This window comes from Colletotrichum tamarilloi (genome assembly GCF_030869305.1).
Source record: "Colletotrichum tamarilloi strain Tom-12 chromosome Unknown Scaffold_71.1, whole genome shotgun sequence".
NCBI lineage: Eukaryota > Fungi > Ascomycota > Sordariomycetes > Glomerellales > Glomerellaceae > Colletotrichum > Colletotrichum tamarilloi.
This window is the reverse complement of record NW_026849453.1, coordinates 1-23,287: the sequence shown is the minus strand read 5'-3', so window position 1 is coordinate 23,287 and position 23,287 is coordinate 1. Positions and strand designations below refer to the sequence as shown.

The following is a 23,287-nucleotide window of genomic DNA, read 5'->3' as shown; positions in this document are numbered from 1 at the left end:
AATCCTTTCAACGATATCAGATCATGGACGTTGAGGACACGTGACTATTACCTTGTCGAGGGTAAAGTGAACTCACAGGGTAAGAGTGTACGACCCAGACTGTCACCTTCCTTCCATCCCGTCTAATAGAACTCTACGTATCCCAGGCCCACCATCACCTGACCGGGCACCCTCTGCCTCGCTGCTGCCTCACGTGAGGCCATCTACGTACCTATCTTACCTACCACGGTAGGTACTTATACCCTCCCAATGTCTAATTCTGTCACCAGCACAGCAGCGCCCGTCTAGGTCGGCGAGGTCAGGTCAAGCTGTGTGCGAGGTGGTCGAATGGTTAGAATAAAAACAAATACTCCCATGAAGTCAGAGTTCGGGTTGACAGAGGGGCGCGCTGTTCGAGTCCGGGCAGGGGCGTAAATCATAAGGTCAGTATTCCCCCTCTATTCCATTTTTTTTCCGGCTCTTTCTAGCACTTAATACATCTTTATACTCTTTCATTTTAGTTTTGTTTGGTGAATCAATAGTTGAATTGACCGCGTTCTTGTTTATTGTCTATAATATGCTAGCCTTCTCACGACTCCTACCTGCATGAAATCATTCGAGAGCCCCTCGATCGCCTGGCCGGCCACGCTTCTCAGGCGAGATTGTGTACGCGATAACATTCTCGGAGCATGAGCTGAGGGGCCTATTTAAATCTTTGCCTACGTTGTTATACCTCAGTGCGGCATGTAGGATGCAATCACTTTCATTTTCTATTACTTACCCTGCAGCTTCCATGACTTGTTCAGTTCTTTTGTTGCCGCACCTGCGACTCTCACTTTTTGCGTCTGGTTTTCAGCAGAGGGCACACTCGAATGAATGACTCTGCATCAGGGTAATGAGACCATGATTGACGAGAGATCAGGCTGGGGACCACATGGAGCTGATAGACAAAGCACGGATATTTACAAAACATCACGGAGAAGACGATACGTTCATCCGAGCTCGTTCTCTAATAGACTGATATCTTCTAATTACTACAAGTAAGCCATTACTCGACGTTCTCAATGCCCCTCTTGCACTTGACAGGGCCGCCCTCGGGAGGGTACACCACGATACGGTCGATATCAGCACCCTTAAAGTCAAAGCCGTTCCACAACCCACCAATAGTGATAGTGTTGTTCGCGTTCTTCTCCAAAGTCAACTGCAAGGGCGTGGAAAGGATAATGCCCTTGTGGCTATCACGCTGGAAAAGTGTCTCAACCTGCTGCTCGTTGCCGTTCACCACGACAGAAGCTACCCGACGAAGCTGCCACTTTCCGCCGATGCGGTCGGGCGTGCCGCCGGGCTGGTCGCCGAAACCCATGTCGTCCGTGTTCTGGTAGTAAAACGACACCCACTGCGGCTCGCCGGCGCCCTGGATGCCGGTGAAGGTAACGGTGCTGTCGTTGCCGTAGATGCCTGTCACGATGGAGCCGCCGCTGGCAAAGGTGGCTTCCTGCTTGAAGGCTGCGCCGGCCGTGGTGGCGGAGTCGTGAGCGTAGTAAGGTGTGCCTTCAATGGGAGTGACGACGCCCGTCTTGACATCGAGGTCGTAGACGTCGTGCCATTCTACGTGGACCGACTTCTTTTCGTCGTCGATGACGAGGGGCAACCAGATGTAGCGGCTCTCCCAAAGGGAGTTGGAGTCCCACTGGTCGCCGAGGTAGAGGTACGTCGTGACCTCGGAGCCCTCGATTTTGAGGGAGAAGCCGGACTGGGAGTTGTACGTGCGGGTGTAGGCGTCAGAAACAAAAAAGGGCTGGGACCAGGGGCCGGCGAGGGAGTCGGCGCGGAATGCGACGACGTTGTTGGGGCGGTAGCCCGTCTTGTGGGACATGAGGGCGTAGTAGCTCTTATCGGTCTGGATGATGGTCGGAGCCTCGAGGTCGTACTTGTCGAAGCGGTGGACGACCTCGGTAACGTTTGTGATGTCTTCGTTGAAGGCCGAGATGTAAACGTCGCGGCCCTCGCGGCGGTCACCGTTGGAGTACAGCGAGTAGGAGCGGCCGTCCTTGTAGTCGGTGAAGATTCCAAAGTCCTGGGACCAGTTGCCGAGTGGCGCGGTGGCGTCGACAAAGGTGTAGGGGCCAGAGATGTTCGGCGAGGTGGCCAGGCCTTGGAGGAGGAGGCCGTACGTCGAGTTGTCGGCGTGCCACCACATCTGGAACGAGTTAGTCGCGCTGGAAGCCAGATTTCGTCTCGAATTCAAGGCAAAAACTTACGTGGTACTCCTTGGTGGGCTCGCTGTAGACGACCTTGGGGCGTTGGATAATCATGTTGGTCGAGATGTACGGATGGCCCTCGATAGGCTCGAGCGCCTTTCCGTGGAACTCCCATGTCGCGAGGTCATCGGAGCTGTAGACGGAGACACCGCCGCCTTCCTCCTGGCCCTCGATCTTGTACTCGCCGAACCAGAAGAACTTGCCCGTGTCCTTGTCGAGCGTGACACCGCCGGCGTGGGCGTTGACGAGATTCCCCTCGTTGTCACGCCATCTGCCGCCGGGGACAATCCACTTGGCGGCGGCGAGGGAGGCGAGCAAGAGGCCGGACGAGAAGATTTTTGCGAGCGTCATGTTAGGAGAGGACTGATGCTGGGACGAGAACGGTCTCAAGGTCTCGGTCTCTCTACCATTCTCCAGACTGCGGAATTACAATGCGACTCAAGGTATTTATACCATCTTCATGACTTCATGAAGGAACCGGCCGAGATGAGCCGGTTGACATTGGCCCGAAAGCCGAAGCGTCTAAGCCGGGCCATTGAGAAGCGTTGGAAGTCGCGCAAGGCCAAGACCCTTCCAAGAACCACAAGAAAGACTTTTTGGGGGGGGGAGATGCTCAAGCAGATGATCGGCCAAGGTGCCATTCCAAAGGCACGAGATGGGTGCGGACTGTAGGAGATGAAGAGAGGGGTGGCTGGGCTAAGTAGAGTGCCAAGCTGCAGGGCCAGGGGACGAGAGAGAGAAACAAAAAAAAACCTGGAGAAATTTCCGCCGTTGAGAATCACTGAAAGTTGTGTCGGTGCGGGGAAGCTCCAGGAAGCTTCACGAGTCTTGGGAGACTTCATATAACAACCCCAGTCCTCCCCCAGTTCAGACCTTCAGACTAACCCAAGGTCGATGGGCGTGCGGGGTTTTAGCTCGCGTACCGTCGCATCCTTCTATCCCGCGGCCTGGAAATTACGCCTTTTCGGGGGCAGATGTCCGCTGGGCGTTGATGTCATCTGAGTGCGGTGAAGGCGAGCTGTCAGCGTATTGAGAGAGAATCCTCCGTTGGACCGTTGAGCTTTGGCATCCTTCGTCTTGTCCTTGGTCCCAGCAGCTTGGCGAGGGTTGCGTTCGGCTCATCTTGACCGGCCGGGTATGCCATGATGCGCGAAGACAGGTGGGTAGATACGAGATGAACTGCGGGAAACATCAGCAAATGACGGATGTGACACTGGTCCACCCGAGCTCATGACCTGAACATTCTGATGGGTCAATTGGCAGCGAGATTCCCAAGAGCGAAGAGAAGTTTGTTCAATGGGGTCAATGGTACAAGACTCGAGGAAATATGGGATGATACCGGCTCGTCTGAACCCTTGATGGCCATCCTGTTAAGGGTGCAATAGAGGGGTGGTTTTGTTGGCTTCTTCTCGCAGAAGCATCCCGCGCTGAGTAGCGAGTACCCACTATGGGTAGTTGAACCATACACCGACGCAAAGGTCATTGCTTTCATCCTCTCTTTCAAATGCCATGGAGTTCCAAGACATCAAGCGTGAGCCAATAGTCAGTACATCTGTAAGGAAGGTCTTTTGTTCTCATAGGAGCCGCTCCGTTGGCCGGGGTGGTCCGAGTGGAAGACTGTTGCGCCGTAGCATCTTAAAGTTGGCGTTGAAGGTGTACTGTCGAAGTTCATAAGTCCAGACTCTTCCTCCGCAAGGGTCCGTATGAACTTCCTCCGAAGCAATTGAGAAGTTCGGCTCACAGCTGGATCCAGTCTAGTCATCGAGGCATCGGCAGACTCACGATGTTCTCCCCTCAGATGATAGCAGGGGCGTCTGGTAGGTCATCCTTGGTGAAATCGGTGCTATTTCTATGAACTCAAGAGCCGCAGCGGTTGAATATCTCGCAAACGGTGCAATACTCCCATAAGAAGGCCTTTGTCTTCTTTTTGCCCATTTCAACATGCTGTCGAGAGATACAGCATACCTTAGACCATTGAGCAACGCTCATCGGAATGCGACTACCGGTTCTGGCGTGGTGGGGTAGTAAGTCTCGGCTAGACGGGTCGTGGGGCTTCTTAGACCCGGGATTGAGGCAGTTCTTTGAACTCGTGGGATCATGGACTTGTCTTTTGCTCCAGATGAAGCAGGCAGCAACGACTTTTTTAATCTTCATCGAGAGTTCAAGAACCGGGCCGAGCGGGAGATCATCATCCTTCACCGACGAGGCTCAACATGATTCTCCGTGAAATTCTCCGGAACCTTGCCCTTAGTGGCCCAATGCCGATGACGACTGATGGCGCAATTGCATCAACCCCAGATTTCATTCGACAGAATGTTATTGGCCCTGTCGAAAGTATGGAAAGCAATATACTCCAAGACGACACGCTTTCCCGACGTGGAATTGCTCCGTTGCCTCGGAGTTGACCGCAACATCAATCGGCGAAATTGAAGCTCTCATCTAAGTTGCTCTATACGCGGACTGAATGGGGAGGAATTGGTTATATAGCTTACAATATGTCAATATCTTGATTCTAGAACTTGTTGTGCATTCCAGTTACTCTTCAGCCTTGACGGAATTAGTGAACCCATTCTTAGCTCACCATCATGTTGCCTCAATTTTCGCTCATCATGGCCTTGTGCCCCCTAATGGCACTGGCAGCCCCCTCAGCTCCCGAACTTGATAAGAGAGCGATCACATGTTTGAAGGTTGGTGCGACTGCAACAGCAAAATGGACCAACAGTGCTGGCAAGTCATGCACATTCACCGGCGTAGTGGGAAGCAACTACGGCACTAACCTCGCTGGGTCTGGAGAGTGAGTCTTTCTCGCAATGCTTTGCATCTGAACACTGCTAATAATAAACTCAGCTACTCCTGCAATGGACGCTGTGGTGCCGGATGCACTGGAACTGCCGTTGGTAATGTTTACACACAAGATTGCTTCTCCCACGATATTTGCTCGTACTTCAACAGCGCCAGTGGCGGTGCCAGGTAAGCAGATCTCCGAGTGTTCTTTACTGTGTCTGTTCGAATGACTCATGAATCATGCTAATCTAAATGTAGCGATCCCAACTGCGGTGCCGCGTATAACGCTGCTGTTGACGACACAGCCTTGGGTGCTCTCAATGGATGTGGGCAAACAAACCCTTCAAACGCGGTATCGAAGCCCTCAACACAGCCAGTCTGCAGTTGAGAGAACAGATGAAACAAGTACTATTCGGACTGGGCTATTGATTCACCATTTGTTAATTCCATGTAAATATTGAACTACACGGTCGAAAGCAACGAGTAAGCGCAAATTGGTTGAACTGTTAAATTGCAGATTGATCCATGGAGATGTGAAATAATTATGTACAGGTCTCAAAAAGGTCTGTTAAAGAGAGTGTTGAAGAGAGTAAGAAAAGAGTGACTTGAATGCCAAAACCAGAAAAGAGAGTTCCTAAAACCTTTTGTTTACGCCTTCTCTCCAAACCCCAAACTAAGTCTATGACGCTAAAAGTGAAAGAAAGTCTAAGTATCGAGCCAAAAACTCCAATGCTACCCTGGCGCGCATCAACTTAGTTGATGTAGATGGCGCGGAACTGGGTGTTGACGTGCCATCCGGTGCTGGCCAGGGACGGGTTGCCCTTGTTGTAGCAGGTCTTGGTAACAAAGTTGTACACGATCTTGGTGCATCCTGATCTCAAGCGGCACAGAGCAATGCAAGCGAGGTCGCTGGGAACGTAGTACCAGATGTCCGTGGCAGGGTTGTTGGTGAAGTCACTGCTGGGGCAGACTTGGTAGGTGGTGCCGAAGTAGTTGACGGTGTAAGTGGGAGCCAAGCACTTGGTGAGAGCGGTGCCGTCGGTGACCTTGACGAGGGTCTGGAAGGGCGCGTTGATGTTCCAATTAGAGGCGGCGACGCTGGGGCTACCCTTCAGATAGCAGATCTGGGTGGTAGGGTTGTAGACGGCCTTGGTGCAGCCAGATTGAGCCTCGCAGGCAGTGGCACAGTCAGCGTTGGACTTGTAGCCGTAGTAGATCTGAGGGCTGGGAATCATGAAGTCGGTGTTTGCGCAGACAGCGTACAGTCCACCAGCAGAGCCAACGACATAGCTCACTGGGCTGGGACAGGCGGCGATGGGCCCGCTGGAGACCGCCGTGCTGCTAGTTGTTGCGGCGGCGGTCGAAGAAGAGGTGGAAGTCTTGATTATGGAAGCAGATGAGCTGCTGGATGTAGTCAGGGTCGAAGAAGTGGCGGCCCGTGAGGTAGTAGATGTGGAAAGAGTGGAAGGGGTCGCGATTTGAGACGTGGAAGAAGTAGATAAAGTAGTCGATGTCGTAGAGGCGACCGCGGCATTGCCTTGAGGGCAAGTCCAAGTGCCCAAATCAGAGGTATAAGAGTACGAGTAAGCATACTGGATGGTGTAGACATCAGAGCCAGAGGTGTATCCCGTGTTGACGGCGTAGCTCTTGTCCCAGGTGCGCGAGTACAGAGCACAAATCTGAGCCTGGACGACACCATTCTTGACAAGTGAGTAGCTGGTGAAGAAGTGGCAGTAGAGACCGTTGAAGGGGTTGGTTTCTTGTCTCTGAGAAGCGCAGTCGGCAGCGCAGAGAGAAGGGTCATAAGCGGCGTTGGTGTGAGCCCTGTAAGTGATGTAGCTGTTGCAGTCGCTGGGGGCGTTGATGGTGGCCGTATCAGTGAATGTAGAATTGTAGCCGGTGACGGCGTAGTCGGGTGCTGTAAGCTGGTATCCGTTTGAGCCAGCAATCACAACGTGGAAATCGTTCCTGTATTCACCACTGTTGGTGGCGGTGGAAGGGCCGATGCCAACACCCCAGAAGCTGCACTTGATGACAGTCGTGCTCGAGGGGTTGGGGCAAGCGGTACCGGGATCCTGGCTGGGATCTCTCTCGAAGAAGACGTTGAAGGCTGTACACCCAGTGTTTGATTTGCAGTCAGCTGCGCACTGCGAAGGACTATAGGTGGCATAGGTCTTGTAGCCCATGTACGCCGAGGCGGAGGTCGCAGACTGGAGGTTCTGGAAGGTCTGGTACCACCCGGCCGGGGTGACGGCCGCCAAAGCGGCATTGGACAAGTCCGCGTCGGCGAGGAAAGCCGTGTCCGTGTCGGTGGTGGGGACCGGGCCACTGCCAGCGGGAAGAGCGCTGCAGTCGCCGCGAACGGCCAAGTTGTTGACTTCCCTCTTGGTTGCTGCAACAGTCTGGTTGCCAACACCAATGGGAACAGTCTGAACAGTCGAGATTGGGATGCTGGCTAGCTCAGAAAGAGACAGAAGCTGAGCCGAGCCGGTTGCCGTCAAGGCGGCGAGAACGGTAAATGAGCGCATCTTGGAAGTTGGAAAGATGAAGCTGTTGTTAGTATGTAAAGTCAATGATTGTGAAGAAGGGAGAAGAAGGAATGATTGTGATGAATGACTGTGATGAGTGTGAAAATGATAGTTGCGTTGGTCGAATCTGTCCAAGAGTTATATACATCCCCTCGCCACGATCGCTTCTAGCCATAGAACCTTAGGCTTCGGTTATCCAACATCCAATTCTTTGAGCTACGGAAAAGCCTCATTCATCGTCTGATTGTCTCTCTAGTGACCAGAAGCTAACGGAGTCGTTGCACAATTAGGCGCACCTCGCTCTCGGTACTCGGGAAGAAAATCTTTGAGATTCGGCCACTGACGCTGCAGACCTGACTCTTGGGACTCTGGGCATCACACCAGAGCAAAAATAGCAACCATGCGTCAAACTGTAGCGCGAGTCTTTACTCAAAGACTCTTTGTTTGATCCGAAAAAACGGGTGATGTGTGAGGATTGTCTTTGACAAAGGAATGGTCCGGTGTGGCTTGAACGTTCGCCTGTCGGGTATCGTTGATGCTAAGAAGCCTCTAGTCCATTTTCTGCTAGTTGACGGCGGCGCTCGTATTACACCCACCGTCGCCGTCCATCAAGCTGGTAGTGTCATTGGCAAAAAGTCTACGATCCGTAGACCGGAAAGCTTACCTTTTTTGTCAATGCCCTGAGTATCACAAGCGATATTGACTCTAGAATTGATTGAGGTGAGTAAAGGGTTGAGACGGATGATGTTATGGCCGATGAGAAAACTATTTGTGGACTCTACCACTCTGGAGACTCACCATGACGTCTAGAGTAGATCCGAAGAGAACGCCTCCGGCTCGACATTGCGCATCAAGCATCGATGTGCCAGCACAGCATACCGAGTAAACAAGTAGATCTAGACTTGTCGATCTGGCGTGGTACTGACAGCGCGATATTACCCGAGTGCCTGGGTCCCCGCTCGTCCTTGTGTAACTCAGGTGGAACTGCTAACGTGTAGTTAACTCATGACAGACGGCGCCTCTCCTTAGACTTTGACGGGAACGCCGCCTTACTGGGACATTAGGTTCTCCTCACGCTAGCAAAAGCGAATTCGTTGACTAACAATGAGCGATTTACGCTACTGCAGGGCAGGCTTTCAAGAATCGGGATCTCGGCTGCAACTGCGCACTCAAAATCCTACCAAATATTTTGGCCATTCCACTTCTGGGGATCCCAGTGGATTGGTTGAATGATCTGTCCAAGTAGTGTTTCTATTCCACGTGGTTGAGATAACAACATTGGCGGGCGAAGCCCAGCGGCGCCTTTCATGACAGCCAGCTAGTCAGTTCGTGGAGAGCAAGCAGAGCTACTCTGTGGTTAGCTTGAGGCTAGACTTCTCCATCATTGAACATAAGCTCCAAACACCGAAGACGAGATCAAGCTTCCGAGATAGTAGGAGGTAGTTTTGTAGACTCCCAATTTGGAATATACGGGATCACCTCACATGTAAACATCGCACAGGTTTATCCAACTTTGGTGGGATCACGTATCGGTCCAGGCCCCGAAATAAGTTTGGTAAAGGGCTTGAAATAATGAGGTTTGTAAGATCTGGTTCTACTTGTCTTTTAGTCTAGTCCCCATATCTGTTCGTTCATGTACCAAAGTAGGTCGGAAGGTGAAGCATTGCGCGGGTCCCGTGGTATTTCTATCCTGAGGTTGACTCATATTTGAATATTTGGATTTCTAACAATTGTTCTTTCCCGTGCGGAAGCAGAATATGTTGATCGTCCCGTCCGACTGCTCGCAGCAAGTTGCGCCCAAGTCTGGCGCTGAACCTCCAAAGCAGTTGGGCTTGCAATTGGCGCAAATATTTTGACACTACGACAAATACACCGAGTCAGTTTACAACTAATAGAGAGGTCGAGTGGTTGATGCGGGACAGAAGTTAGAGACTTACGCTTGTCTTAGTTCCCTTGTCAGCAGGACAGCTACCATCGGCAGGAGCGCCAGCGCAGAAGATGAAAGCGGCAGAAGCGGGAAGAGCGAATTGGAGCAGCGCTGCGACAGCGAGAGTAGGATGGAACAACATCTTTGTCTTAGCAGTTATGGGATTTCCTTCGATGTAGAAAATGAACAGAAATAAGAGGTCGGCTTTTGTCTGGGAGAAGATCTGCTACTCGATGTATTGATACAACAGTGATCAGTCACCTTTAAAGGCTTGGAGCAGGCTGTTATTTGTACGGAGTGAATCTCGTGTTCATCTCGCAGCTTCTTCGTTCGGGATACATTGTCAATAAATCCAAGTTCCGCAATCCGTGGATCGCGAACTCCATCCCCATGACCTGGTTCATCCAGAATAAGTTGAGATGACTTGACGCAAGTGACCGAACAAGGGTGGCCTCGCCAAAGCTGGAACTCACCCGATACATCTAGTACATTACTCGTTATTCGACAGTCCTATAGGAGCAAAGAGGTCCGCCGTCGAACGGGGATCCTCGAGAGATCTCCGCAGGAACCCTGCACGAGTGCATGATCTGAATACAAAGCTTGTTGGGCGTCGTGAGTCGTGGAGGCTGTGAGCTCCTTTATCCCATACTTAAGCTTGCAAAAGCTGCTCGTACCAATGTATTTGGGGCTTTCGCTTACCGTGCCCCGATAAGGCTTCGTTATGTTGCTGCACTCGCTCTCCTGCGATAAGTCACCGTAGCCGAGACGATTTGACAGCGGTACCTCCGAAGTTACCCGTAATAGAAATAGTTATATTCGGTCGCGGTGATTCCATGACTCCCATCCCGCTTAAGTAATCTGCAATGCAGTTGAGAGCCTGAGACACGGTGCGCCCGTAATAGCCGCAGCGACCGAGTTGCTGATGGGAACAGAAGTTTTACCTTTCATCGTTTGGCTTGGATCATTGGTCAGATATGAAAGCCGCCAGGCGGTGAATGACCGAGACCGAACACACACTTCCGTTATATCATATTATCAATTCCATGGGCGGCTTTTTGTGAAGTAATAAAGCTATTGTGCTCTCCTTTAATTATTCTCCAGGACCCTACTGATATCTGCCGGAGTCTGCTCGAAGGATCATCTTGAACAGTTCGATGTCATTCCTCGCATCTAATGCACTCGTCTTCGGAGCCTTCCCGTTGACAACGCAGTCATACAACTCGAGGAACTCATTGGTGTAAGGATCCTGGTATGTCTTCCTGACTTTGCGCTCTTGGAAGCCATCATTCCCGATCAGTTCTCTAATGGTCATCGTGACTGGTAGACCCTTGACGTATGGTGTGTCGAAGTCAACGCGAACAATCTTCTCGGGAGAGTAGACCTCAATGTGTGCGTCAAATTGCGGGACTTTGCTGAAACCTGACTCATAAGTGACAGGGAAGTCGTCGTACTTGAAAAGGACGCTGAAGATGCCAGGGAAGGTAAGACAAGCTCCTGCAACACTCTTCGGCATACCGATGATTTCTCTCATGGCTGAAAGATCATGGGTTCCGAGTCTATGGATTTATTAGTAATGATGCTCTTTCAGCTTTGTTGAACTTTAACATACCCTCCTAGAAGTCGTAGCATCAGTTGAGAACCAGGGGTAACGGGAACTCCAAACTCTTTCGCTAGAGCTTGCTCAGAGATGTCCGCCTCCCGCTTCAGCCTGTCCTTAGTGTCTGCATCGCTGTAGTCGCTGAACTTGAGAGGGAACGTGCCGGACTGGTCGACAAATGTTGAGTTGGGTCCGATGATGTCTCTGACTCTCGCGTACTGGATCTTCTCCATGCCGCCAACTTCCTTCACCGCATCGGTAAATGCAGTTGCGAAACGCCGCATGGTACCAACCATGACCTTTCCCTTAGACTTCTTCTCGGCTTCGACCAGGCGATCTAAGTCTCGGAAACAGACGGAGGCGGGCTTCTCGATGAGGGTGTACTTGTCGTTCTTGAGCGCCAAGAGCCCATGCTCGATATGGTACGCATCAGCGTTGGCAATGACTACCACATCGACGTCTGGCGAAGAGCAGAGTTCTGCTGCATCAGCCGTTGTCTTGGGCGTTCCTCCCTGCACCTTTCGGGCGCAGTGCTCTAGAGCTTGTTGTGAGATATCGCAGAGGTAGGTGGTTTGGTAGCGATGAGAAAGGAAGTTGAGGTTGGGAATGTGGGCTACCTGAGTGATCTCGCCGCACCCAATGATGCCAACCCTAAGGATGGGCGTTTGCTGCTGGGAGCCCATGTTCTTAGGCGTCGTTCTTGATGTATGGGGAAAGTCGTTGAGGGCCTCTCAATGTAGAATGCACATGAATCTAGATACGAGACCTGGACGATTATCGCCAACTATCTTGTTCCAGATATGCCTGCTCTTGTGATGTTGAGAGGCGTTCGTGATGGCTTTTGTAATCTTGTCAAGCTCCTGTGGGTACAGCTCCAGCAATGTCGTCAGCTTGAGCTGGATTGTTGAGCCCCGAACATCATTGGACACCTGAAGATGGATTTGAGACCACTTTTGCTTTGGTAGCTTCATCCAATGATGATTCGAAATGATTGGAGAAGTCAAAGCATCTGGAGGTGGACAGGCTCCGATACTCCCCGAGACCAGCTTAGACCGGACCGTTGCCCGCGGAGTATCGGACCCACGCCAATATTGTTAGTGCGAGATCTAAGGTCACCTAGTTCGGTCGAAGACGCGTCCCGAAATATTGCACGCCGCGACGATGCATTCTTCCCCGCACACTCCCCTGGCCTCCGACTTCCTAAGAACACCCATCCCGAGTTCCGGTCCCGCGTTTACCCCATGGGGATGGACCGGGGTCATGAAGCCGTGCAGAGCTACCGAGAATCTGGTCTGACCTGGACCCTAGGCGGTGGCTGGAAAACCTGAAGTTGGTTGCATTGTCGATGGCTCTCCTGAGGTAGATAAATAGCATGGCGTCGCATCTTGTTCTCGAGTTTAAGTCATCCTTGTCGCTTCGACCAGGAGCCTGAAACACCTTTACCAACATCCCAGCGGTGACAATCTCAACAGTCAAGAGATCGCGCAGAAAAACCAACCTTGACAATGGGTGTATTTTCTAAGAAGACGGGAGCAGAGCTGGCCGCAGGGTCGGCTCTTGCAGCTGTAAGCAACCTTCTTTTTGATTCTCCTAGGTGAGAAGCTACTGACACGCGACAACTAGGTTCTACCCGCAAATCCCAAGCCGTGGTATTTGACACCTCATCTACTGAAGTTGAATTTGTTGCTGCTTGTACCTCTGTTTTCTTCTGCGTCTGTCGGTTACGATGGTATGAGTTCTCGATCCAGCTTTGTGAATTGCCTAACTAACGAGCGAAAAGGATCGATGATGAACGGCCTTCAAACCCTCCCTCAATGGCGCCAATTCTTTGGAAACCCCGAAGGCGCCATACTTGGTCTGATGAATGCTGTTTACCCTCTCGGCAAAGTTGTAGCACTCTTCGTCGTAACGTACATCTCGGATAGATACGGTCGAAAGCTCCCTCTCGTTCTGGGCTTGGCAGCCTGTATCGGGTTTGCCATCTTGCAAGGCATGTCCAAGGACCTTCCAAGCTTTGTCGTCGCAAGAGCTTTGCTAGGCTTCTTCACAACTTTCATCAGCCAGCCAAGCCCTATCCTTATCACGGAATTGGCTTACCCCACCCACCGAGGCCGAATCACAGCTTTGTACAACACATTCTTTGTACGTTGAATCTTCGAGAAGGCCCCAACAGTCTTGGAAACTTGCTGACATATATCTTGCGTAGTACTTTGGCTCCATTTTTGCTGCATGGTGCACTTTTGGAACCTTCAAGATTGCGTCTACGTGGAGCTGGCGAATCCCGTCTCTGCTGCAAGGAGCAGTTCCTGTGATCCAGCTTCTGGGTGTCTACTTCTTGCCCGAGTCCCCTCGGTAAGGCTTTCCAGTATCTTGACTGTACACATTCTAGTCTTACTAACCGCTTACTGTAGCTGGCTGATGCGCCGTGGTCGTAAAGATGAAGCCAGAAAGGTCTTCGCCGACTGTCACGCTGGTGGCAACCTCAATGACCCGCTGGTCGACTTTGAGATGCGCGAAGTCGAACTTACTTTGGGCGAGGAGGCTGAAGCCATGTCTCAATCATCTTGGCTCGAACTCGTGCGAACCCCTGCCAACCGAAAGCGAACACTGATTGCCTGTATTGTCGGCTTCAGCTCTCAGTGGAACGGAGTCGCAGTGGTCAGCTACTATTTGAGTCTCGTGCTTAACACTATCGGCATCACTGAAGTCAAGGACCAGACTCTGATCAACGGAATGCTGCAAATCTTCAACTGGATCATTTCGACCTTCCTCGGAGCGCTCATGGTAGACCGCTTGGGTCGACGACCCCTGTTCCTGATCTCCACGGCAGGCATGCTCGCGAGTTACATCGCATGGACCGGGTTGACGTCTCACTTCGTCGCCAGCCGTGACGAAGGAACTGGGAGAGCAGTTGTAGCCTTCATCTTCATCTTTTACTTCTTCTACGACATTGCTTGGACGCCGCTCTTACAAGCCTACCCTGTCGAGATTTTCCCTTACACCCTTCGTGGTCGCGGCTTGTCGGTCACCTACATTACTGCCTTCACTGGTCTGATCATCGGCAATCAGGTCAACCCGATTGCAATGAAGGCGATCGCATGGAAGTACTATATAGTGTTTTGCTGTGTCTTAGGAGTCTTGTTCATTGTGATTTGGTTCCTTTTCCCCGAGACAAAGGGTCACACACTGGAGGAGATCCGCGAAGTCTTCGAGGGCAAGCCCGCAAATGCCAAAGTGGAAGATATCGAGGGTGGTGAGGAGGAAGAGACCAAGAAGGATGGCAAAGTTAAGCAGGTTGAGCTAGCATAGAGCGATGGCCTGCTAAGAGGTCTACCTCTCATCATCTCAAGGATGCACGAATTTCGTACAAGTCAAACCAGGAACTATTTGAATAGAGGAATGTGATACGGCCACGATCAAATGCCATTAGTATGCAGTCGGCCTGCTCAAGTTTGCTCTGTTAAGCATTGGGGAAAAAAGTCTCAGTCGAAGATGTTGGCGTATTTGTCGTCCGCAACTCAAGGCTTGGTTGCATGGTTGGTGCCAGCAAACCCACGGGCAAGCTACGAAGACTGAGAAATCAGCGGTTTAAGCAGACGACGCCTAGTAACATTAGTGCGTAAATCATTCCAAACCATTCCGAAGGACTGAGGTTTTGACTGATCAGGTGGGGGTTAAGGACTCACGCATTAGACATGGCTTCTCAAGGAAACGCTGGAAGTAATGCCGAATGAGGCAAAGGTGCCAGCCCATGTTGATCTAGGGCCAGCTTAGTATGCACTCCAACTCCGCCAACTCCGCTGTTGCAAAGCCTTCTCGGATGAGGTCAAGAAACCCGGGACAGACTTCTTCAGCGCCAAGAGCACATTATTTACTGACATAAAGGTAGATGGTATTAGTCTGATGGAATATCATGATGCCGTGAACATTTTCCTGACCATGCCATCCTCCGCGCAAGCACACGAATTCTTCTCCACGAAGCCAGAGTTCTCGGAGCAACCATCCCAAAACAGCCACGTGACCCAACAAGAACCGCACCGGCACCATGCTGTGGACGTCGAATGTCGGAAGTCGGCGTGGGTCTGTGTGCTCGGGTCATTCCTATTTCTGATGCCTTCTTTCGGTGAGCATTCCCGAATCCCGGAACACCATCCAGATCCATTTAAAACGGGGAAGACCTGGCACTAATGCCTGATTTCATAGGGTTCATGCAATCTTCCGGAGCAGTCCAGTCATTTCTCTTAGAGAACCAACTGAGAGATTATTCTGCCCGTGATGTTGGCTGGATTACAGGAGTCTACAGCTTTCTCACGATGCTTCTCGGTATCCAGGCAGGACCGCTGATCGACGTTTACGGCCCGAAATTTCTTGGACCACTCGCGACAGGACTACTCGTTCTGATGTTCTTTGTCCTCGCCGAATGCGCAAAGATTTGGCAGTTCATCCTCTGCCTAGGTGTTCTGGGAGGCATTGGTAATGCTATTGCTACAACTGTAGGCATTGCTGTAATTGGGAAACTCTTCAATCGTCGTAAGGGGCTAGCACTCGGTATCGCTCTGTCTGGCTCTTCTACCGGTGGGATGATTTTCCCATTGGTTCTAAGGCAGATATTCCCTCTATGGGGGTGGGCATGGTCTATGAGAGCAGTGGGATTCCTGACTGTCCTTATACTGAGCTCAGGCATTGCCTGCCTCCTTCCTTTCGAGAGGTTGCATGCTATGATAGCTTCCGATAGAGTGTCTACCAAAAGGAGTAGGAAAATGGCTGTTATGGGCTTTTCTGCCTTCCATTCATTACCTTTCTCGCTCATCTGCGGCGCCATAGCGCTTCTCGAGTTCGTCATCTTTGGTGCAACTGCAATTCTTCCAACCTTGGTGGCTTTATCGGGACTTCCTATAGAGCATGGATTCAACATGCTAGCTATCCTGAACGGCGTTTCGTCTCTTGGGCGTATTCTTCCTGGCGTGGTAGGGGATCGCCTGGGACATTACAACGTCCTCCTGGTCATGATTGTTTTCACGATCATCTGCACCGCTGCAACGCTTACTGCGTTTGGGTCGACTCGAATCGAAGCCTTGTATGCTTTCTCGGCTTTATGGGGGTTTGGCACCGGATCATTCTTGTCACTTGCACCTGGTAAGTTGATCCACTTCGAGTTGATAACTTGTTGCATACGTTGCTGTATCCTATCGCTGACTGACCTTGTGGGGTGCTAGCCTGTGTGGCGAAGACTTGTGAGCTTAAAGACTATGGAAGATACTATGGTACGTTACTACCAAGCTTTACCACAGCTCTTGGTTTCCTAACCAGCCTACCTAGGGACAATGAACTTTGTCATAAGCTTCTCGCTTCTCTTAACAGTGCCAATCGGCGGTCAAATGCTGCAGACTCTTGGGCCGACTGCCTTATCGGGACTTTATCTTGCTGTCGTATTTGCCGGAGGCTTATTAGTCTATGCAGGCCGGTCCGTGGTAGTAGGTTCTTGGACTAACTTCAGAGAAAGGATGTAGACGAGAGACGAATCCCGGAGTTATTATTGAGGTTCGCCGTCAAAGCTCTTACTGGTAACTGCGTAATGATGACAAACTTGGAAGACTTTGTGCATTTCAAAGATGGTTCTTGTGATATCCACTACTTTCATTTCACTCGAAGTCCTTTACTGATCATCTTGAGGGAACTTGGCGCCGCCCTGTCTCCTAATCTCATCCAAAATCTCCATGACACGGACAGTTTCTGCCCAGGGCATGATCTCGCTTTCTGTGCGCCCAGCAGCAATATCCAGCGCCACCGCGTCCGCTTCCCAGTAGAAGCCTTTGCCTGGTCGCTCGAAGTCAAACTTCTTTGACTTCAGACCTTCCGTCGCGGAGTCGGCCCATCCCTCGCCAGAAGCCTTGGAAGAGTACACCGTGAAAGAGCCGGGAACTGAAGTCGCGATGCCCTCGACAATGACGTATCCGTTGCTTCCCTCAATCCTGCAGAATCCTGGTGGTGTCTTGACCTGCGTCGAAGCTGTCAGGATACCTTGCTTGCCACTGGGGTAGAGAAGAAGAGCCGATGTTTCAATGTCGATATCGTCTGAGAGGGTTTGTGTCGCCGAGATTTTGGGCTTTTCAGCTTTATCTCCAACGCCGGGGTCCAGTCCCAGAATCGTAAAGGTCAAGCTGTACACGCCAATGTCGAGAAGACTTCCTGCACCTAGCGCCGGATTCTTCAGGCGCGAGTCCGGACCCAGAGATGCGAGGTTCATGTTCATGGCAAAGTCGCAGAAGACCCGGTGAATATCGCCAATCAGCTTTTCCGAGTGCAAGACGTCCAGGAGAGATCTTGTGAGGGGGAAGAAACGCGTCCACATTGCCTCCATGACGAAAACACCCTTCTTCTTCGCGGCCTCAAACACCTCCCGCGCCTCCTTTGCTGTGATGGTGAAGGCCTTTTCGCATAGTACATGCTTGCCCGCATTGATGGCGTCGAGGCAGTTCTGCTTATGGAACGCGTGTGGTGTGCCGATATAGATGACGTCGACGTTAGGATCGGCGTAGACCTCCGCATAGCTACCATAAACTGTGGGTGTTTTCCCTGGGAGATGCTTCTCGACAAACGCCTTGCCCTTCTCAAGTGATGATGATCCGATGGACTGAACAATGTGCTTGGCCCTCGCGTTGGAGCGTTCAAGTACCAGATCCTCGACGAACCATGAGGAGATCAGGCCGGTGGCGATGATGCCCCAGCGAAGGGTCGGGATCTCGGCAGACATTTTGGAGTCGGAGATGGTTTGTTCAAGAGTGAAAGTTGCTGGTAAGGCTTACATGGAGCACAGGAGTGAACAGCAGTCAAGGGGTCAGTCGATGTATTTATGAGATCTGGAGGCTGATAAATCACTCATGGCAACGCTGCGGAATCGCGGGCCGCACCAGCCATGGAGAATCAGATGCGTTATCATCCGCCCTAGGGATGAGAACACCAATGAGCAAGCCATTCTGCCAGTCCTGCACTAAGAAACACTGAAGAAGCCACAATCTCGACTCCACAACTTGTCACGATGTTGATGCAGTGGGGGAAGTGGAGAATGGAACGAACAAGTTGGCCGACACTCCCCGGCTGACACAGGCTGTTGGGTTGGTTTATCTCCGCGTTCCGGCCGGTTCACCCCGGAGCTCATGCACACAAAGCGCTGGTCAAGAGGCCGCTGCTTTTGTAACCACTTTGGCGGGACAGTGACGTTGCGAGTTGACGGGCATTCGCTCACCTAGTCATCTGCAAGTATAGGCGTAGAGGCTGATTGGAGCGGCCATTTCTACTATGAAGGCTCTATATACATTCAGCTCAGAGCACATTTATTTTGTGCAGGTGGTCGAGCGCTGAACATAGTTACGATCAAGACAGTCGGAAATACGAGTAAAAGGAACGCATGACCGGCTTTTGACCCTCGCCGCCGTCTCCGTACAGCCTAACACTTCGCTCCGTCGGGCCAATTGCATCGGACTTGCCACACAGCCCAGAATATCAAGCCTGATGATTCATGTCACTTTGAGTCTGGAGATGTTAAATTCTCTGAGCATTCTCTGTCATGTGAACGTGAAGCATTGTGTTCTGTTCTGCCATGGCCCACTTCAGGGGCCGATGTTACCTTGAGAATGCCGGCAAAGCCTCCTGCCATTTTCGACATTTCAATCCTGGTCGAATACGAGTTTTGGCTGCCAAGTCAGAGCATTTATATCTTGTCTATCCCGGCGATACATATCAATACGGGCTTCTAGCCAAGATTGATTAAGGGGATTTGCAGAGATGCATATGCTTTTGGGCCCTTGGGCTCTTGGGCTCTGAGCTATCTCATATCAAATGGCAGCTTAAAAAGACCACGGCACCACATGCGGTGACGATTCCCGTTCACCTCGTTTTTATCTTGAGCCGCTGCAGTTCTCGAGATGTTGTGGCGAAAGGTCCTTGCACTCGCGCCTTTGGCGGCCATCGCCAGCGGTCATCTCAACGCTCACGGTATCCGTTACTCCAAGCGGGACTCAACACTGGAGGTAACCCTCACACCTGTGGTATCCGACTCTGGCGCCGAGGTTTCCGCCACCATCAAGAACGCCGGCAGCTTAGATCTCAACCTGCTCAAGGTCGGCACCATCTTGGACGACAAGCTTCCTGTCCAGCGTGTGTCCATCGTTGACGAGTCAGGTCAGTAGCGCCACGGTGACGAAATGCCCGTAGCTCACGCGCCAGCAGGGAACGCAGTCTCTTTTAGGGGCATTGAGCCGAGCATTCAGTACGATGCGCTGAAGGCAATTCATTTTGAGTCGCTTCCAGCTGGGGGTTCAGTGACGGTCTCCATCGACGCAGCAAAGGTTCATCAGTTTACGCAATCTGGCACCTACTCTATCACCGCTGAAGGCATGATACCGATTGCTCTAGCGCCGGCTACAGACTTCTCGCAACCTGCCGTGGCTTTCAAGTCGAACACCATCCAAGTTGACGTTGACGCAGACGCTGCCGCAAAGTCATTGGTAACTGCGGCGCTCAAAGAGCGCACCAACTTACAGCCAGGATGCAATGCGACAACATTGGACGCCAGCACCAAAGCCCTGGCCAACTGTCAGGCCCTCGCCCTCGCTGCCGCAGCGGATGCAGCTAACCCGGCCTCTCAGCGGTTTGTCGAGTATTTCGGCACCAACTCATCAGAAACCCGCAACATTGTCGTCACTCGGCTTCGTAACGTCGCGCAGGAGTGTAGCTCAACTACTTCAGGAGTGTCTCGGTACTTCTGTTACGATTACTACGGCGTTTGCGAGCTCGACGGCCCTCTCAATGCTTACACTGCCTGGGACGTCAACACAATGGTTATGTGCCCGCTCTTCTTTGGCCTGCCGCCACTCCCTGTAGGATGCCACCGACAGTGTCAAGCTACGACTACGATCCACGAAACCACGCACTGCGAGGCAGTTTATGCTCCTCACACGGATGACTACGCTTACGCTTACAACGCCAGCGTCGCATTACTCCCGGAACGGGCTCTGCAGAATGCTGATAATTATTCCCTTTACGCTAATGGTTTGCTCCCTTACGTCCCTTTTCTTGCTTGTGATACGAAACGATGAGGACTAATCTTTGGTCCTTAACTAGCCGTTTACATGGGCTGCTAAGGCGTAGGTAGACCTGGAGAATGATACTGAGTAAGATGAACCATCGAACGCTCTCTATTCTCCACGTCAGAGACAAGCTTGTCTACGGGTCTTTTAGAAGGAGTCGAGAAGGACCTCATATTTTTTTCCCAAACCATGATGTGAGGCATGTTGACCGAATGAATAAGATGATCAATCAACCATCTCGACTTGAGGAAGCAACGCAAACTTACATGAACGTGGCCGAACTCGGGCCGGCATGCTTCGAGCTCATGGCGAATTTCGCTACTTAGGTAGACATTTGAATAACCGACCTATTCCCAATAACATCGGGCTGCCACGTGCTCCCATTAAGGTCTAAGGGTTTGGAACTGGAGCTTGTCGGCCACCTCCGACGATAATCACCAGCAACATCATCTCAAGCCAATGACACAAAGCCCAGTTCCCCCGCCTCTGTGTCTACCATTTCCTTATCGCCTGTATCGCCCCGCATACTTCAGCTGTTTAAATTGCCTGAATTATCCTCTTGATCTTATTAAACCATCTCTTGACTTGAACGACGGACACAATTTGCCCTGACTCGACGTAGCCGTTTCCCAGTGCCAACAAGTCTTCAATGATTAATTAGCCCACAATGGGCGTTGTAAATCTTGCATCTGATCCGGGGACGACCCTCCTGCGTTTCGCCTCCGGGAACGGACCGGTAACCCGCCGCATCCTTCGGACTCCGCTCCGCGATGCCCTTCCTACAGAGATCCCAGTCATCGATATCTCGCTCGCATTTAGCCCTGAACTTAAGGACCGGAAGACTGTGGCTCAGCAGATTCGCAACGCTGCCACGACATCCGGCTTCTTCTACCTGATCAACCATGGCATCGCGTCTTCAGTCACTGATTCAGCCCATACAGCCTGCCTAGAGTACTTCCGCCAGGATGAAGAGACAAAGATGCGCTCATGGGTTGGGAAGAGTCGCTACTTCAACGGGTACAAACCGCCTGGATCTCAGCGAATCAACAAGTCAGAGAGCGTCGATGTCCGCGAGTCATTTAGCTGGACGTACGACCCTCGCCACGACCCTGATGTGGTCGACGTCAATGCTATTCCTGCGGAGGCGAGGAAGCTTTTGCGGATTGAGGACTTCCACTGGGATGGCACGGCCAATCAGCCAGACTTCAAAGAAGCCATCATTCTATATTGGCAATCCTGTTTGAAACTCGCTCGCGTCCTGGTTCGCTCCTTTGCGCTATCGCTTGATCTACCTGAGGATCACTTTGATGCCAAATTCGCGTACCCTGATGCTGCGCTGGCGCTGAACTACTACCCACCTCTCAGTTCCTCGGCCACCGTGGATTCAGACTTCAACAAGACAGTTTCCATAGGATCGCACACAGACTTTCAGCTTTTTACCATTCTATGGCAAGACTCGGTTGGGGGCTTGCAGGTACTAAACCGCCAGGGGCAATGGATCAGGGCCGCACCTATCCCTGGGACGTTTGTCGTCAACATTGCCGACTACCTGCAGCGCATCACAAATGATCTCTACGTCAGCACAGTACATCGAGCCCAGAACTTGAGTGGAGAAGAGCGAATCAGTATGCCCTTCTTCTTTGGCTTCGGCCTGCATGAAAGCTGCGGCGTGGTCGACACCTGCGTCAAGGAAGGGGAGAAGCCAAAGTACGAAGAGATCGGCTGTGAAGCTTGGGTCCAACGAAGAGCTCGGGCGATGCACCAGGTTGACTCTGATGACGAAAACGACTGTGCGCAGTGAGCAAACAAGGCAACAACGGGGTTTCAAATCGCCGTTTGCTTCAACATTACCTCCGTTTGCTGCTCCCAATTTTAATTAATAACCGGGGCGTATTGAGGTTGGAGGTTTGGAACCACTGTGTGGCTAAGCTTTTGGTGTTACCTAGACCAAGGCAAACAAAATTCCAAAGATAAAGGCACTGGAAACCCCTTACTTAGACAAATCAATTCTGCATTGTAACACATTCATCTACGACATTTCTCTGAATTGCCCAGAGCTATGGACCGGTTCAAAGTTTCGGTTCCCAGAGAACAAGTGACAGAGCATTCGGCGGAAGATCATTCGCCAGGCAGTAGTAACAACACAACGATGAGACCCCCCATGGACAGCTCGCGATCATCACAAACTGAGCCAACGAAATTGATTGAGGTAGATCGCTTGAAGTCTGTTCTGCAAAAGTGCATCAGGTCTGCACATCGACTCCGGTGGCGAAAGCCATCACTCCTCCGAGAGCTTCTATTCTTGGGAGTGGTAGCAACTATCGCATGTTCTATTCTCATGTAGGTTCTCTTTGCTAACTCATCATCTTTCAACCCGACGTGGAGGGAACTCATTCTTCTGCAGCACTTTGTTGTATGTCTTCGTATTTGTTCTACAGCCTCAAGCTTTGAGTGACGCGGCTTCCCAAAACTTCATCTCCAACAACCCGATCACAACGAATGGCCAGCCAGTTGATGGTCTCTCAAGATGGCTGGAGGACTTTTCTCGCTCAGTCATCCCAATCATGTGTCATTCTCACAATGATTACTGGAGGCCGTACCCCCTTTACTCGGCCCTCGCAGCAGGCTGTACCGGCGTGGAAGCGGACATCTGGCTGAGCGACGATGGTTCCGAGTTGCTTGTTGGCCATGACAGACATGAACTGTCCTCCAAGAAAACTTTGCGGTCCATGTACCTTGATCCTTTAATGAAGATTCTCGATACCATGAATCCTCCAGAGCAGTGGTCGAACTTCAGCCGAACAGATCGGCCGCAGGGTGCTTTCCGAAGTCAACCGAACATCACGATAGTCTTGCTGCTGGACGTCAAGAGTGATCCGTAAGTCAACATACCCACTTCCTGGCACCCCCCTGTTTCTGGCACCACAAAAACGATGGGATCACAACCCAACCTCCTCATTACTATTAACTATTGATCCTCAACCACACCCACTACAATACAGCTGCCAGCCTCACTAGGGCATTCAGAGTCGCTGGATTCAGCCGTGATAACCTCCTTTTCACCCGCTTCGATTTGAGCCCGATGGATATCCCTGATGTTCGCGAACTTCGTATTGGGATCG

The 23,287-nt window shown here is 51.5% G+C and overlaps 10 protein-coding genes across 10 annotated transcripts; 5 read left to right on the top strand and 5 right to left on the bottom strand.

Annotated features, from left to right (window-relative positions):
• Window positions 1–1,027: 1,027 nt before the first annotated feature.
• On the bottom strand, window positions 1,028–2,591 carry CTAM01_12009 (glycosyl hydrolase family 43 protein; the record flags this gene model as incomplete). Its single annotated transcript, XM_060528017.1, has 2 exons — window positions 1,028–2,179; window positions 2,241–2,591. 2 exons carry the CDS (start codon window positions 2,589–2,591, stop codon window positions 1,028–1,030), a joined length of 1,503 nt encoding a protein of 500 aa, XP_060377284.1.
• Window positions 2,592–4,825: 2,234 nt separating this feature from the next.
• Window positions 4,826–5,412, top strand: CTAM01_12008 (uncharacterized protein; the record flags this gene model as incomplete). Its single annotated transcript, XM_060528016.1, has 3 exons — window positions 4,826–5,034; window positions 5,088–5,210; window positions 5,283–5,412. The coding sequence occupies 3 exons, from the start codon at window positions 4,826–4,828 to the stop codon at window positions 5,410–5,412; spliced, it is 462 nt and encodes a 153-aa protein (XP_060377283.1).
• A 364-nt stretch (window positions 5,413–5,776) lies between these two features.
• On the bottom strand, window positions 5,777–7,552 carry CTAM01_12007 (uncharacterized protein; the record flags this gene model as incomplete). Its single annotated transcript, XM_060528015.1, has 1 exon — window positions 5,777–7,552. The coding sequence occupies one exon, from the start codon at window positions 7,550–7,552 to the stop codon at window positions 5,777–5,779; it is 1,776 nt and encodes a 591-aa protein (XP_060377282.1).
• Window positions 7,553–9,275: 1,723 nt separating this feature from the next.
• CTAM01_12006 (uncharacterized protein) lies at window positions 9,276–9,621 on the bottom strand (the record flags this gene model as incomplete). Its single annotated transcript, XM_060528014.1, has 2 exons — window positions 9,276–9,410; window positions 9,490–9,621. 2 exons carry the CDS (start codon window positions 9,619–9,621, stop codon window positions 9,276–9,278), a joined length of 267 nt encoding a protein of 88 aa, XP_060377281.1.
• A 963-nt stretch (window positions 9,622–10,584) lies between these two features.
• On the bottom strand, window positions 10,585–11,759 carry CTAM01_12005 (oxidoreductase; the record flags this gene model as incomplete). Its single annotated transcript, XM_060528013.1, has 2 exons — window positions 10,585–11,035; window positions 11,089–11,759. The coding sequence occupies 2 exons, from the start codon at window positions 11,757–11,759 to the stop codon at window positions 10,585–10,587; spliced, it is 1,122 nt and encodes a 373-aa protein (XP_060377280.1).
• An 822-nt stretch (window positions 11,760–12,581) lies between these two features.
• On the top strand, window positions 12,582–14,385 carry CTAM01_12004 (lactose permease; the record flags this gene model as incomplete). The annotated part of the gene is made up of 5 exons (XM_060528012.1): window positions 12,582–12,641; window positions 12,700–12,805; window positions 12,857–13,218; window positions 13,283–13,428; window positions 13,488–14,385. The coding sequence occupies 5 exons, from the start codon at window positions 12,582–12,584 to the stop codon at window positions 14,383–14,385; spliced, it is 1,572 nt and encodes a 523-aa protein (XP_060377279.1).
• A 630-nt stretch (window positions 14,386–15,015) lies between these two features.
• Window positions 15,016–16,586, top strand: CTAM01_12003 (riboflavin transporter MCH5; the record flags this gene model as incomplete). Its single annotated transcript, XM_060528011.1, has 5 exons — window positions 15,016–15,199; window positions 15,280–16,079; window positions 16,137–16,212; window positions 16,293–16,340; window positions 16,396–16,586. 5 exons carry the CDS (start codon window positions 15,016–15,018, stop codon window positions 16,584–16,586), a joined length of 1,299 nt encoding a protein of 432 aa, XP_060377278.1.
• A 146-nt stretch (window positions 16,587–16,732) lies between these two features.
• CTAM01_12002 (dimeric dihydrodiol dehydrogenase) lies at window positions 16,733–17,830 on the bottom strand (the record flags this gene model as incomplete). The annotated part of the gene is made up of 1 exon (XM_060528010.1): window positions 16,733–17,830. The coding sequence occupies one exon, from the start codon at window positions 17,828–17,830 to the stop codon at window positions 16,733–16,735; it is 1,098 nt and encodes a 365-aa protein (XP_060377277.1).
• Window positions 17,831–19,001: 1,171 nt separating this feature from the next.
• Window positions 19,002–20,219, top strand: CTAM01_12001 (metalloproteinase; the record flags this gene model as incomplete). Its single annotated transcript, XM_060528009.1, has 3 exons — window positions 19,002–19,257; window positions 19,306–20,127; window positions 20,200–20,219. 3 exons carry the CDS (start codon window positions 19,002–19,004, stop codon window positions 20,217–20,219), a joined length of 1,098 nt encoding a protein of 365 aa, XP_060377276.1.
• A 613-nt stretch (window positions 20,220–20,832) lies between these two features.
• Window positions 20,833–23,047, top strand: CTAM01_12000 (2OG-Fe(II)oxygenase; the record flags this gene model as incomplete). Its single annotated transcript, XM_060528008.1, has 2 exons — window positions 20,833–21,962; window positions 22,570–23,047. The coding sequence occupies 2 exons, from the start codon at window positions 20,833–20,835 to the stop codon at window positions 23,045–23,047; spliced, it is 1,608 nt and encodes a 535-aa protein (XP_060377275.1).
• Window positions 23,048–23,287: the final 240 nt, after the last annotated feature.